A 13,304-nucleotide genomic window follows, 5' to 3' on the forward strand; every position below is an offset into this window, starting at 1 on the left:
TGGGGATGTGCCCGCAACCAAGGTACACGCCCTTGACCGGAATCGAACCTGGGACCCTTCAGTCCACAGGCCAACGCTCTATCCACTGATTTCAACCCACGTGTGCGTCGCCTCCTGTCCCCTCGGGCCCACGGTGCACCTGGTCCAAGTCCTACGTGCCCGTGTCTCTTCCGTGGAGACAAGAACAATAGAAGTTGGGTGTTGAATTGGAATAAATATTTAATTCGTGAAAATGGCCTTATATGTTTTAAAACGCCCCTTAACGCGATTTTTATTCTCTCGAAAGCGCTTATTACAGGTAAATTACACATTTTACTGCCGCAGCGTTAGGTTCGCCATTAGAACAAATTTAAGGCCCTGCGAAGACCAGTAGATAACGTTAATTTCAAATACAGAAGCTAAATATATTTTGCCCCTTTTTATTACTCGTTTTCTTTTAAGGTTTATTGACTGCTTTTTGTCTTAACTATACGTCTTTACGTGCCGCCGCCGTAATGCACGGTAATGGCATTAATATTTTAGGGAATCGGTATTTATGGATCTTTATTTGGAAACAATGCCGTGGGTCTGCCGCTCTCCCAGCCCTGGAAGGGTGCCCTCCCGATAATGATGAATTGCCCGTGCTGTGTGCCATTTGCTAATTATATCCATGATTTACTGCGGAGCGAGACTTAAATCATTCATTTCAGTCTTGCGTAACAGGGCCATAAAATTTTTAGGTTTAAAAATGGTTTCCATGTGTATAATTTAAACAAATTTCAGAGCTATTGTATACACAAAATACTGCACCCAGCCATTTGTTACGTACGCCGTCTTCCTAAACTTCTACTCTTAATGATCACTGTGGTTGGAATTATTATGCTTAATTTTCATAATCATAGCTTTTAAATCTATAGCCGTTTCCACACGTTAGATGAAGAAAGAGATAGCTAATTGTGTGTGGATAGTATGTCATTCCTGAGTAGTCCCAAATGGTACGAAATCGTTAAAAAGGCTGAAAAGCACGAATTATTCTTCTATTAACGAGCAGTTGTTCTCCGACTAATTATTAGTTGGCGCTGCTTTGTGTCCAAGAACAAGCGCTGCTCCTTCTAGTCTCACGCGCAGCAAAGTGAGATAAACTCTCTCTCTCTCTCTCTCCCCCCCCCCCCCCCCCCGCCCCGTGCCCACGCCTGGCAGGTGAGAAGCCCTACAAGTGTCCGCACTGTGACTACGCCGGCACCCAGTCCGCCTCCTTGAAGTACCACTTGGAGCGGCATCACCGGGAGCGACAGAACGGGGCGGGGCCCCTGGCCGGCCAGCCGGCGAGCCAAGACCCCCGGGACGAGCCGTCGGGCAAAGCCGCCCTGTTCCTCAGGCCCGACATCCTGAGGGGCGCCTTCAAGGGCCTCCCCGGGATGGACTTCCGAGGGGGGCCCGCCGCCCAGCCGTGGCCGGCTGGAGCGCTCTCGTCGGGGGACCACCCCGGCCAGGCCGGCAGCGTGTCTTCCTCGGAGCCTCCGTCAGACGCCCTGAAAGGCACCGACCTTCCCTCCAAAAGCGCCCACTTCTCCGACGTCGGAAGAGCCTACCAGAGCCTCTCGGGCAACGGCGTGAGCTTCCAGGGGTCCCTGCAGGCGTTCATGGACAGCTTCGTCCTCAGCTCCCTGCGGAAGGAGAAGGGCGCCAAGGACAAGGCCCCGCCGGACCCTCCCTCCGCCAGAGCCCACGGGGCGGACGGCGGCGGCGAGGACAGAGGGGGCGGGAAGGCGCCCCCGAGGAAGTCAGAGAAGTCGCAGTATGAGCCTCTGGACCTGTCCGTGAGGCCCGACGCCCCCGCCCTGCCCGGCTCCCAGGTGACGGTGCGGGACAGCGTGGCGTGGCACGGCTGCTTGTTCTGCGCGTTCACCACGTCCTCCGTGGAGCTCATGGCCCTCCACCTGCAGGCCAACCACCTGGGCAGAGCGAAGCGCAGGGACCCCGCCGCGGGGGTGGCCGTCCACGGCAAGGAGCAGGTGCGGGAGGCCAGCAAGGAGATGGCACTGGCCACCCTGATGGGGCCTCTGGACTCTGCTTCTGAGAAGATGGCCCCAGGACAGGCCATGGAGACTCTGGGGGAGCCGAAGAGCGGCCCGTGGCCCGGCCATGTGGACCCCGCGTTCTGTAACTTCCCGTCAGACTTCTACAAGCAGTTCGGCGTGTACCCCGGTGCGGTGAGCTCGGGAGCCCCCAGTTCCTGCCCCAACAAGGGGCCCGAGGGCAAGGCCCCCCCAGAAGACGATACCCCGATCGTGATCCCCGACACTGCGGACAAGAACACGGCTGACGGCCTGTCCGACGGCGCCTCCTCCGAGGACATGGACTCCACCAAGGGGGACGACGAGGACGAGGAGGTCGACACGGAGCCCGAGGTGGCGAGGAAGCCGCCCGCGGCCCTCAGCAAGGACAGCGACGACGGGGACAGCCTGCTGCCCACGGGCGCCCCGCAGCCCGTCCAGGGACTGGCATCACCCCTGTCCCAGGCGTCGGAGAAGGCGTGGCACAGCCCGGGCCTCCTCCCGGCCCAGGACCCTGCCGCGGGCCTGGCCCGGCCGGAGCGCGGGCCCCCCGGCCTGGAGAAGCCGATGAACATGCTGTCGGTCCTCAGGGCCTACAGCGCGGAGGGCCTGGCCGCCTTCAACGGACTTGCCGGGGGCGCGGCCGGCTCAGGATGCGTCAAGAGGCCGGACGTGTGCGGTAAGTTCTAGAACCCTCCCCCCCCCCCCCCCCGGGTTCCTTTCCCAGCACGGCGGGCTGAGCGTGCACTTGGTAAGCACGGGAGGGGTAGACTGATTGACTCACTTGCGGATTTTGAACCGAACATCCAAGGTCCCACCCGCCCCCATACTGGAGGTGCTGCATGGACAGTCATGGAGGTCTGTCACGTGCAAGCCCACACGCCTGGGCTCCCGTTAGCATGGTGGGGCCCTGGGCAGGGGGTGGGTCTCCCAGGGGGAGGGACCCGTCTTTAACCCCTGGAGGGGAAAGGGTACGTAAAGGGGAAAGAGACGTGGCAACTTGCAAACTCTGCAGCATTCACTGACGCCTTCGATGCCCGAGACAGTGCCCCTGCTGTGCCCAGCCAAACCGCTCTCCTCGCTTTCCTCGTGCGCACGCGAGGCTGCTGAGACGCTCACACTGACCCGAGGCGGGGAGCCGGTGACCCTGCCTCCACACAGGGAGGGGGCCGCGGGGCGTTTGCGCCTCACCTTGAGTGGCAGGGACCGTGCCCCGGGCCTTCTGTCCTGCTGCTGCCTTCTGTCCGTCTGTCTCTTCACCTGTCCGTCTGTTGTCCTAGCGAGAAATGCGCAGCCCCAGTCGCCAGTGTTGTGACTCCGTGTGTCTCGGGCCCACGTCTGTCTGCTCTGCTTAGCAAACCGGCGCCTCGTTGCCTCCTCGGAGAACACGGCTCCCCCGGGGGTTCCCGAGCTTAGAACGTGGCCGAAAGTGGGCTCTGGTGGCTGGGAGGCGCGGGGAGGGTCCAGTCCTTCTCGTGGGGCTCAGATGGTCTCGCTGGGAAGCCTCTCTCAGAACAGACGCTCAGCCCCACATAACCTCTCCAGAGAGGGATGGTGGGTGCCTTCCATCTTTAGTCTGTGACCGGGTTTCTGTGACTTATTTCACTTGTTGAAAAAGGAAGGGAGGAAGGGAAGGAGGGAGGGAGGGAGGGAAGGAGGGAGGGAAGGAGGGAAGGAGGGAGGGAAGGAGGGAAGGAGGGAGGGAGGGAGGGAAGGAGGAAGGAAAGGAGGGAGGGAGGAAGGAAAGGAGGGAGGGAGGAAGGGAGGGAGGGAGGGAGGGAAGGAAGGAAGAAGGGAGGAAGGAAAGAAAAAGGAAGGAAGGGAAGGAGGGAGGAAAGAAGAAAGGAAGGGAGGGAGGGAGGCAGGCGGGCGTATTTTGTAACCTCTGAATCTGATGTCCTTGCACACACACACGGGTTCAGGAAGCTGGATTGGTTCATACTTGAGGTGGACATGTATTCTCTCTCCTTCCTAATTCACGAGGAGCTGGACCAGCAGTCAGAGATACTTTTTGAATTCTCAGAAACCACTAATGGCTTCCTGACAGCCCCCCAATGTTGACAGTCCCTTGTGCTGAGTGGTCCGCAGGCCGGCCCCTGGCCACACACAGTCCCTTCCTTTGGAAGCTGGTAAAGCGTGTGTAAAAGGAGCAGGAAAGGGTGTGGCCAGGCCAGCCCCCCCCCCCCTTTTCTTCTGGGGAGCAGGGCACGGGCGGGTGGACGTCTTTCTTCCGTTGTTGTTTTACGTGTGTGAGGGGCGGCCTCCGTTTGACTGTTGTTTGGGGATGTTTCTTTAAGTCTATTTCCAGTGCTTTCAGATCCCTAAGTAGGACCCTGGTTCCTGCCAGGAATCCAGGCATCAGAAAAGATCAAAACCCGGCTCGCTCACGAGCTCTTTATTATTGAAATGAGCTCATATTACCCCATTAATTTCCCATCCTCCTATTCGTGCGGGAGGAAGCGGAGCAGGCCTGCCCAGAGAGGGTGGGGAGGCCCTGCGCCCGCTCTGTCTCCAGAGCCCTTTCCCTCTGAGCTGAGCTCCCAGGCACTGCTCGCCCCCGCCCGCCCCCGCCCCCCAAACAGCAGCTCGCCATGCCCCCGCGGTTCCTGGGAACATGTGCACCTTTGCCTGGTCACCCCTTAGGCCCTTGGGCAGCAGCATCTGGGTCCCAAGTTATAGTTTCTCTCCAAGAGGAGCATGAAGGCAGCGGGGGAGGGGTTTCTGTGAATGACTTCACTTGTGGAAAAAAGGAGGAAGGGAGCAAGGAAGGAGGAAGGAGGTAAGAGGGAGGGAGGAAGGAGGAAGGAGGGAGGCGGAAGGAAGCAGGGAGGAGGGAGGAAGAAGGTAAGCAGGAGGAAGGGGGGAGGAGGGCGGAAGGAGGAAAGAGGTAAGAGGGAGGGAGGAAGGAGGGAGGCGGAAGGAAGCAGGGAGTATTTTTAACCCCTGGGTCTGGTGCTCCTTGTACACACAGGACTCCCCAGGTGAGGCCCGGCCCCCCTGCTCCACCTGCACTTGGGGCAAGAAGCCCACGCGAACCTCCCTGGTTTCTGGGAGCCCAGCGCCAGGGTTCCTTTGACCTGTTCCCTCTCCCTCCTCCTGCTGGGAAGCGGCCCAGGTGGGCCCCGGGGCCAGGTGGAGACCTGCCCTCTTGCTCTGGAGGGGCCTGACCCTGACCCTGTGCTCAGCCCCTCCCCTACCCCTCCCCACGCCCAGGAGGGCCAGGCCTGCGCATCCCTCTGCATGTCTGGCCGGAAACCTAGATCCGCTATCCGCTAGGCCCCCCAGTCTAGCGCACTCTGCTCACATCACAGGGAGCACGCACAATAGTTGAACGTTTGACACCCCGTGGGCGTCACTTTGGAAGAGGAGGGCCCGATGTTGGCCCGGGAATCAAATATTCCCACGTCTCCCCCTCCTGCCCGTTCTGCCCAGGGGCTGGCCTCCCGTGCGGTGCGGTGGGGGCCCGGGATGGCGGCTGCAGGGCCTGGTCTCGGAGCCCTGCTGTGTTCCAGGCCCGCGGGGCCTGCACCCTCCTGTGGGCTGGCGTGCCCAGAGCCTGGGTGGAGCACACCCTCCCCCTCCCTCTCTGTGGACTTGGTCGCTCCCAGATGGGGCGCCCGCTCCCCTTGTGGTCCAGGCCCTGGTGCTGGATCCCCGTAGGGGACACCGTGGCTTGTCCTGAAGGCCAAGGGCAATCTCGTGAGTTAGCGCGTATCACTGTCCATCCGCCTGCGCTGCCCTGCTGGCTGCCGGGCTCTGGCGGGGCGAAGCGTGAATGCTGTCTCCAGGCGCCCCCAGAGACCAGCAGCCCTGGGCAGGCGCTCCCCACCGCCCCCCCCGCCCCGAGCCCAGTGCTCTGTGTGTGGAGTGTGGGTGCCAGGACAGCCTCTGAAGGGCAGCCCCCTCCCTGTGCTCCCCCTTGCTGGCCCCCACCCCCCAGACCGGAATGCCTGGGCCTGAGGGCGCGCGCCCCGAGGCTGGCAGAGCTGTGGTGTGAACCTGCTGTATTTGCCAGACGGTCTGCTCCCCGTTTCAGAACAAACACATGGACGGTGTCTGAGGCAGCAGACGCGGTGACCTTTAGCCTTGTTTATGTTCCGTCCCTTTTGCCGCAGAGCGTTGGCAGCAGTGCCTCCGAGGGGTCTGGACGCCTTCCTCTGTCGTCGTCCTGTCCAAGGTCCCCTCGGATCCCACAGGAGCTGCTGTCCAGGACCGAGCCAGGGAGCCGCAGAGCTCTTTGGTTCAACCCACATGCACACACATGTGTGAACACACACACATGCAGACATGTGAACACGTGCATAAGCACACACACGTGTGTGCATAGATCCACACACTGGTGCATGCACATACTTGCACGCACATGTGCACACACTTACATGCACACATACTGACACAGGCACACACACTGGCGCACACACACACTGGCATACACTCACACGCGTTCACACACACTCATACCTGCTCACTCACTCACATGCACACTCACACACTCACACACTTCCCTCCCTGGCAGGACTTTGGGGTTCGGGGGAGGACGAGAATGCTAAAAGTGTGGTCAGAACAGACACCCTCTCCGGGGACAGGCAGACCCCAATGGGCCCAGCCACCCTGTGGGCCAGGGGCGTGTGACCCCGTCGCTGTCCTGAGCGCGGCGGGGATCCCCAGCTGAGCTCCCGCGGTGGCACCTCCGTCCTCGGTGCTGGACCGAAGGCCTGGTGGCCCGACGGCCGCCTGGACTCGCCACACCTAGCCGCCCGGTCAGGTCCTCCCTTCCCATGTCCCGGTGCTGTGTGCAAAGCCCGCTTCCGTCACCTCCTACCGCGCGCTGACCGCCTAGCCGCCCGCCTGCTCTAACCTCCTGCTGTTCTCGCTGTGGGAGACGGGGGTGGGGGGGGTTGGGGGGGGCAGGGGTGCGTCTTCCACACACTGCCCTGTGGTCCTCGTCCCCGAGAGTCAGGGCCGTGCGGCCCTCGCTGTCAGACTCCTCTGGCCCGGCGCCGGACTGTCTAATGACTGTGACGTTTTCTTGCAGGTAAGTGACCCCCGTTCTAGCCGGTCCAGCTGGACGGGCCCTGGCGTGGCCGCGCTGCCCCGCCGGCAGCTCCCGCCCCGTCCCTCGCGCAGGTCAGGAGGAGAAAGACTGCACGCTTGTGCGCTGAGCAGATAGTCGCTGTTGGCGTGGGTGTGTGTGCCCGAGGCGCACCCCCACGGCACGTACACGCAGAGGCGGGGGGCGGAGATACCGCCCCACGTGTCCCCGTGCTCCTCCGATTGCCACGGCTGAGTGATGTGCGCAGGGCGAGCGCTCCCTCCGGCTGTGCCTCCCGGTGACAAACCCGGTGCTCCCAGTCCCCCCATTCCTCCTCCGCCCCCGTGAAAGGCCTGCCGTGGGGGCGGGGCTGCGGTCCCTCCCCGGCAGCCTGACGTGGTCCCGTGTCCTGTACTTGTGACGCATACAGAGTGCAGTGGCCCCCTCTCCCTAGTGTGTGCGTGGTCACGTTGCTAGTGTGACCTGGTGTCAGGTCCTGGCGTTCCCGGGAGCCCGTGCCGGACAGACCCAGGACGGCACCTCCTCACCCACGGCGGACAAGCAGGAGCTGAGGCCCCAGGTGCAGAGGCGGGGGGGGGGGGGGGTCGCGTGCCAGGGCTCACTTCCTGGGGACCGGGTGTGCTCGGGTCATTAGGAGATGCGCGGAGGTGTCCCGGGGACGAAGGCGTGTGCCCGCTAATCCCTGTCGCTTCTGAGTCGGTGTGAGACGTGAAGTGTGCTGTGCACCGTGTGAGCAGCGAGGTCCCGTGCGGATGGAATGTAAAACGATGCTGAAACGCCCCGGTCCCTTGTCTTGCTGTTGCTAATAAAAGCTGTGACACAGCAGTGCCGCTTCGAGTCCTTGTGTTCATTCTCTTGGTGACACCCCCTCCCACGCCCCTCGAGTCCTGCCCGAGGGTGGGAGCCCCCAGAGGACCCCCTGGGGCGCTGCAGTTCTGGGGCTGTTCGCTGGGCAACAGGTCGCATTCCTGTCATCTCTAGGGCGCCCCGCTGGTACTGATTCACAAATGCGCAAATGTACAGGGACCTCCCGGTTTGGGGGTGACTGTGGCAGGTGGGGAGAGCCAGACAACAGGGGCGCACATCCCTGTACAAGGGGTGTTCCCGCTTCTGGACCCTCACGCCTCTCGGGGCCTGTGGGTGGGGAAGCTGAGGCACAGAGCATGCGGGCTGCCTGGGAGGTGGGCGGAATGTCAGGAGACCCCCCTGTACCCCACCCCCTTGCCTCCCCCCACGCCTCCCATGCATCTGTGCCTCCTGGTGGCTCTGTGAGGCTGCATCACCCCCAGGGCCCCACGGCTTCCCTGTGAGGAGCTGCCTGGGGCTCCCTCTGCTGAGGCCCATGCCCCGTTTGGTTTAAGAAGCCACATTCTCAGCTACCAAGGAGGGGGCGCCCCACCCCTCTATTCAGAGGAGCACCCTCAGGGCCCTCTGGACCAGAGCCTCTGGCCTGGGGACATGGGTGAGCGGGAGGAGAGGGCCCGGCTCCTTGCGAAGGTCTCCCAGCCACTGTTGGTCACAGTCACTGCACACGGGACCTGCTGCCACCGGGGCCGGCCTCCCCGGGCAGGCGGGGGCGACGCTGGGTCCAGGCAGCGTGAGTGGCCGGGCGGTGGGGAGGGAGGGTGTGCTGACGACGGGAACCCGTCATCCTGCAGGGCAGTGGGGGGGCTCCTTGGGCCCTGATCCAGGCCTCCACTGCTCCCTGGCCCCTCCACGCGGCCCAGCCCCCTCGCGGGCCTCCACGGGTTCTGCTCTCACCGCAGGTGCCCCTGGCTCCCCCCGGGGTGGCTTCTCAGGCAGAGAGGACTGGCTTGGAGGCTCAGTCTGTGAGCCGGTCCCAGCCCCTCTCCCCTCTCATTTCAGGGTACCCCAGCTTCCTCCCCTCCCCCATCCCACACCCCCCCACTGTACTGCACCCCCCCCCAACTCCCCACCCCCCTCCCCTGGTTGCCTCTCACTCCAGGTGGGCATCCTTGGGGGCGTGCGGCCTGCCGGGCGGAGCTGAGTGGGCTCAGCCTCTGCAATGAACTGACTCCCTTCCCAGCACCCCATGGGGCAGGCAATTCTGTTTCCTGCGTTCCCCCCCCCCCATTAGGACGAGCCCCACCTGTTTGGACTCAGACTTGGGGTCACCACAAGCATCACCCGTTGGATGGATCTGCCCTCGGCCATCCAGCCTAGACCCATCCTTGCCAAGCGGGGAGGGCTCACTGGCCCGGGGGATGGGGCCCTTTGTAGATGGGGGTGCAGGTTCAAGGGGGTGACTGTACCCTGAGATGGCCCAGGCCGAGGAAGGGAAGGGACAGAGTCTTCAAATCCACGTTTCGTCACAGGTGCTGGGAAGTAGGTTGGCTCTAATAAAATGCAGATCTCTAAGATGCCTACAGGAAGCTAAACTTCAGGAGGCCCGGCCGGCGTGGCTCAGTGGTGGAGCATCTGCCTATGAACCAGGAGGTCACGGTTTGATTCCCCGTCAGGGCACAGGCCCGGGTTGCGGGCTCGATCCCCAGGATGGGGTGTGCAGGAGGCAGCCGATCCATGATTCTCTCTCATCATGGATGTTTCTCTCTCCCTCTCCCTTCCTCTCTGACATCAGTAAAAAAGTAAATGAAAAAACTCCGGGAGGGGATCATCGCTGGTGTGGTCGCCTGCCTTTCCTCCCAGAAACGTCACGGTGGTCACGTAAACGGCTCCCACCGCTCTGTGTCCAAGCCCGTCAGGGGCTCTGCCCTGCTCCTTCCTTGCAGAAATCCCCGTCCTGCCTGGGCACGGTGGCCCTGGAGGAGTCCCCCCTCTGCTGGGGGCGGCCCAGACCCCCCATCTCAGCCCCAAGGCTCCCAGACTACGTTTTCTTCCTGAACTTGGCTGTTGTCAGATTAACAGGATATGCTCTCCTGGGTCCACATCCAGGGAGAAAGGCAGCCACGTGAGGAAAGCAAATTTGCAATCAATTTAACAAATTACTGCTCTTCTATAGGATGGGCAGGCGGGGAGTGGAGAGGTGCTTGCAGGCAGCAAGGACAGGCCTGGCTGAGGTGCCTGCCCCGGGCAGGGCTGCAGGGGTGATGGGGTTCACACACGGTGTGTGGGCCCTTGTCGAGGGGAGCCCACTCATCCTCGGTCTCCTAGGACCCCCAGTACCACCCCCAAGTGGGCATCCCCCGCCCGCGGCATTGGCGCCAGGTGAGTGTGACCCGGTAGTCCCTCCTCACCCTCAGGGAACAAGGTGAGTGTGAGAGAGCGACTTGGAGGGGACAAGTCACCCCCATTTCAGTGACTTCAGGGTCCCTGCCTCCAGGCAGCACCAGGCAGAGCTCCCAGGAACACTGAGGCCCTCTGAGACCTGCCCCTGCCATCCTTGCCCATGTGTCCGCCTCGTGTGAGGGCCGATCAGAGCCGAGCCGGGCTCCTCCCCTCCCCAGGGGAACCCCATCTGGGGACCCTGTGTGAGCGTCAGCGACTGGTTCCCAGGGCATGAGAAATAGCCCGGCTCCCGTTGAGCTGTTTCTCCTGGTTTTATTTTTAACTTACTATTTTCAATCCTCACCCGGGGATACTTTTCCACTGATTCTTAGGGAGAGTGGAAGAGAGAGGGAGAGACAGAAACATCGATGAGAGAGAAACACATCGATTGGTTGCCTTCTGCACGCGCCCCGACCAGGGCCTGGGCTGGGGAGGAGCCTGCCACCGAGGTCCGTGGCCTTGACCGGAATCGAACCCGGGACCCTTTGGTCTGCAGGCCGACGCTCTATCCACCGCGCTGACCCGGCCAGGGCAGTTTCTCCTGTCTAAGCAGACGGATTCACCCGTGTGGGGCGATGTGAAAGTCTCCCGTGGCCGCCCGTGGGAGCAGGAGTCTCGTGCCTTCCTGTACGGGAACTGGGGGCCCAGAATGCCCTCCGGAAGTCACTCGGGCCCTGACTGGAAGCCGCGGCCAGGAAACGCCCGCATCCCCGCGTGCGTGGTGTGTCACGTCCCCGCTCCTGGCCTCGGCCCTGGGTTTTCAGCAGGAGACACGGGCAGCCAGGCCTGCGAGACCAGAGGCTTCCTGCTGGGCCCAGGGGCCTCCCAGGGTGAGAGGAGGGACCCTGTGGTTCCCGGGGGCCACCAGCTGCCTGCAGCCCCGACTGGACACCATTCCCACCACGTGGGTGTCCCGGGCAGTGGGAGGGGCGGGCCAGCCCTGGGTGCAGAGGGGAGAGTCACAGCAGGGCTGGGCGCAGGAACGGACAGACACCAGGAGCAGGTCAGACACATGGACAGAGAGAAAGGGGATGGGGGGGGGGGGGCAAAGGTCAAAAGAGGAGACAATGCTCAGCCCGGGTGGCTCAGTGGATGAGCATTGACCTTTGAACCAGGAGGTAAGGGTTCGCTTCCCAGTCAGGGCACATGTCTGGGTTGCAGGCTTTATCCCCAGTGTGGGGTGTGTAGGAGGCAGCCGATCAGTGATTCGCACCATTGATGTTTCTCTCCCTCTCCCTCTCTCTCTGAAATCAATAAAAATGTATTTTTTAAATAAAAAAAAAAAAGAGAGAGAGATGGGGGAGAAGGTTGAGAATGGAGACCTGAGCAGATGGAAGTGAGACAGGCAGAAGGACGAGGGAGCGAACGGGTGTGAACAGAATGGAGGGAAGTGATGGAGATGGAGGAGAGAGGGCAGACAGGCAGGGGAAAAGGAGAGCGCGCCCAGCAGGGGGAGCTGGAGGGAGGCCTGGAACTGGGCCAGTGGCTGGTGCTGGGTGCACAGTGGTGAGGGGTGAGGGTGAGGGTGAGGGTGAGGGTGAGGGTGAGGGGTGAGGGTGAGGGATGTGGGGTGAGGGGTGTGGTGTAAGGGTGAGGATGAGGGGTGAGGGTGAGGAATGAGGGGTATGTAGTGAGGGGTGAGGGTGAGGGGTGAGGGTGAGGGGTATGGGGTGAGGGGTAAAGGTGAGGGATGAGGAGTGAGGGGTATGGGGTGAGGGGTGAGGGTGAGGTTAGGGTGAGGGGTGTGGGGTGAGGGGTGAAGGTGAGGGATGAGGAGTGAGGGGTATGGGTGAGGGGTGAGGGTAAGGGTGAGGGGTATGGGGTGAGGGTGAGGGTGAGGGTGAGGGTGAGGGATGAGGGGTGAGGGTGAGGGTGAGGGTAAGGGTGAGGGGTGAGAGTGAGGGTGAGGGGTGAGGGTGAGGGTGAGGGGTGAGGGTGAGGGTGAGGGTGAGGGGTATGGGGTAAGAGGTGAGGGGTGAGGGTGAGGGTGAGGGTGAGGGTGAGGATGAGGGGTGAGGGGTATGGGGTGAGGGTGAGGGTGAGGGTGAGGGTGAGGATGAGGGGTGAGGATGAGGGGTGAGGGTGAGGGGTGAGAGGTGAGGGGTATGAGGTGAGGGGTGAGGGTGAGGGTGAGGGGTGAGGGTGAGGGTGAGGGTGAGGGGTATGTAGTGAGGGGTGAGGGTGAGGGTGAGGGGTGAGGGGTGAGGGGTTAGGGGTGAGGGTGAGGGGTGAGGGTGAGGGTGAGGGTGAGGGGTATGTGGTGAGTGGTGAGGGTGAGGGTGAGGGGTATGTGGTGAGGGGTGAGGGTGAGGGTGAGGGTGAGGGGTATGTGGTGAAGGGTGAGGGGTGAGGGTGAGGGGTATGTGGTGAGGGGTGAGGGTGAGGGTGAGGGTGAGGGGTATGTGGTGAGGGGTGAGGGTGAGAGTGAGGGGTATGTGGTGAGGGGTGAGGGTGAGGGGTGAGGGTGAGGGTGAGGGGTATGTGGTGAGGGGTGAGGGTGAGGGGTGAGGGTGAGGGTGAGGGGTATGTGGTGAGGGGTGAGGGGTGAGGGTGAGGGGTATGTGGTGAGGGGTGAGGGTGAGAGTGAGGGGTATGTGGTGAGGGGTGAGGGTGAGGGTGAGGGTGAGGGTGAGGGGTATGTGGTGAGGGGTGAGGGTGAGGGGTGAGGGTGAGGGTGAGGGGTATGTGGTGAGGGGTGAGGGTGAGGGTGAGGGTGAGGGGTATGTGGTGAGGGGTGTGTGGTGGTGTGGGTGAGGGGTATGTGGTGAGGGGTGGGGTGTGAGAGTGAGGGGTATGTGGTGAGGGGTGAGGGTGAGGGTGAGGGTGAGGGGTGAGGGTGAGGGTGAGGGGTATGTGGTGAGGGGTGAGGGTGAGGGTGAGGGGTATGGGGTGAGGGGTGAGGGTGAGGGTGAGGGTGAGGGGTATGTGGTGAGGGTGAGGGTGAGGGTGAGGGTGAGGGGTATGTGGTG

At 62.3% G+C, this 13,304-nt stretch overlaps 1 protein-coding gene across 1 annotated transcript in view; it reads left to right on the plus strand.

The window, feature by feature from the left end:
* Positions 1-13,304, plus strand: part of ZNF536 (zinc finger protein 536) — a gene marked incomplete at both ends in the record, with an annotated part of 155,233 nt that overhangs the window by 62,389 nt on the left and 79,540 nt on the right. The window contains one exon of the mRNA XM_079800496.1: positions 1,180-2,715. Coding sequence (XP_079656622.1) covers positions 1,180-2,715 — 1,536 coding nt within the window. The remainder of the gene's footprint in view (positions 1-1,179; positions 2,716-13,304) is intronic.

Source organism: Cnephaeus nilssonii (assembly GCF_951640355.1).
Source record: "Cnephaeus nilssonii genome assembly, chromosome: 20".
Classification (NCBI taxonomy): Eukaryota; Metazoa; Chordata; class Mammalia; order Chiroptera; family Vespertilionidae; genus Cnephaeus; species Cnephaeus nilssonii.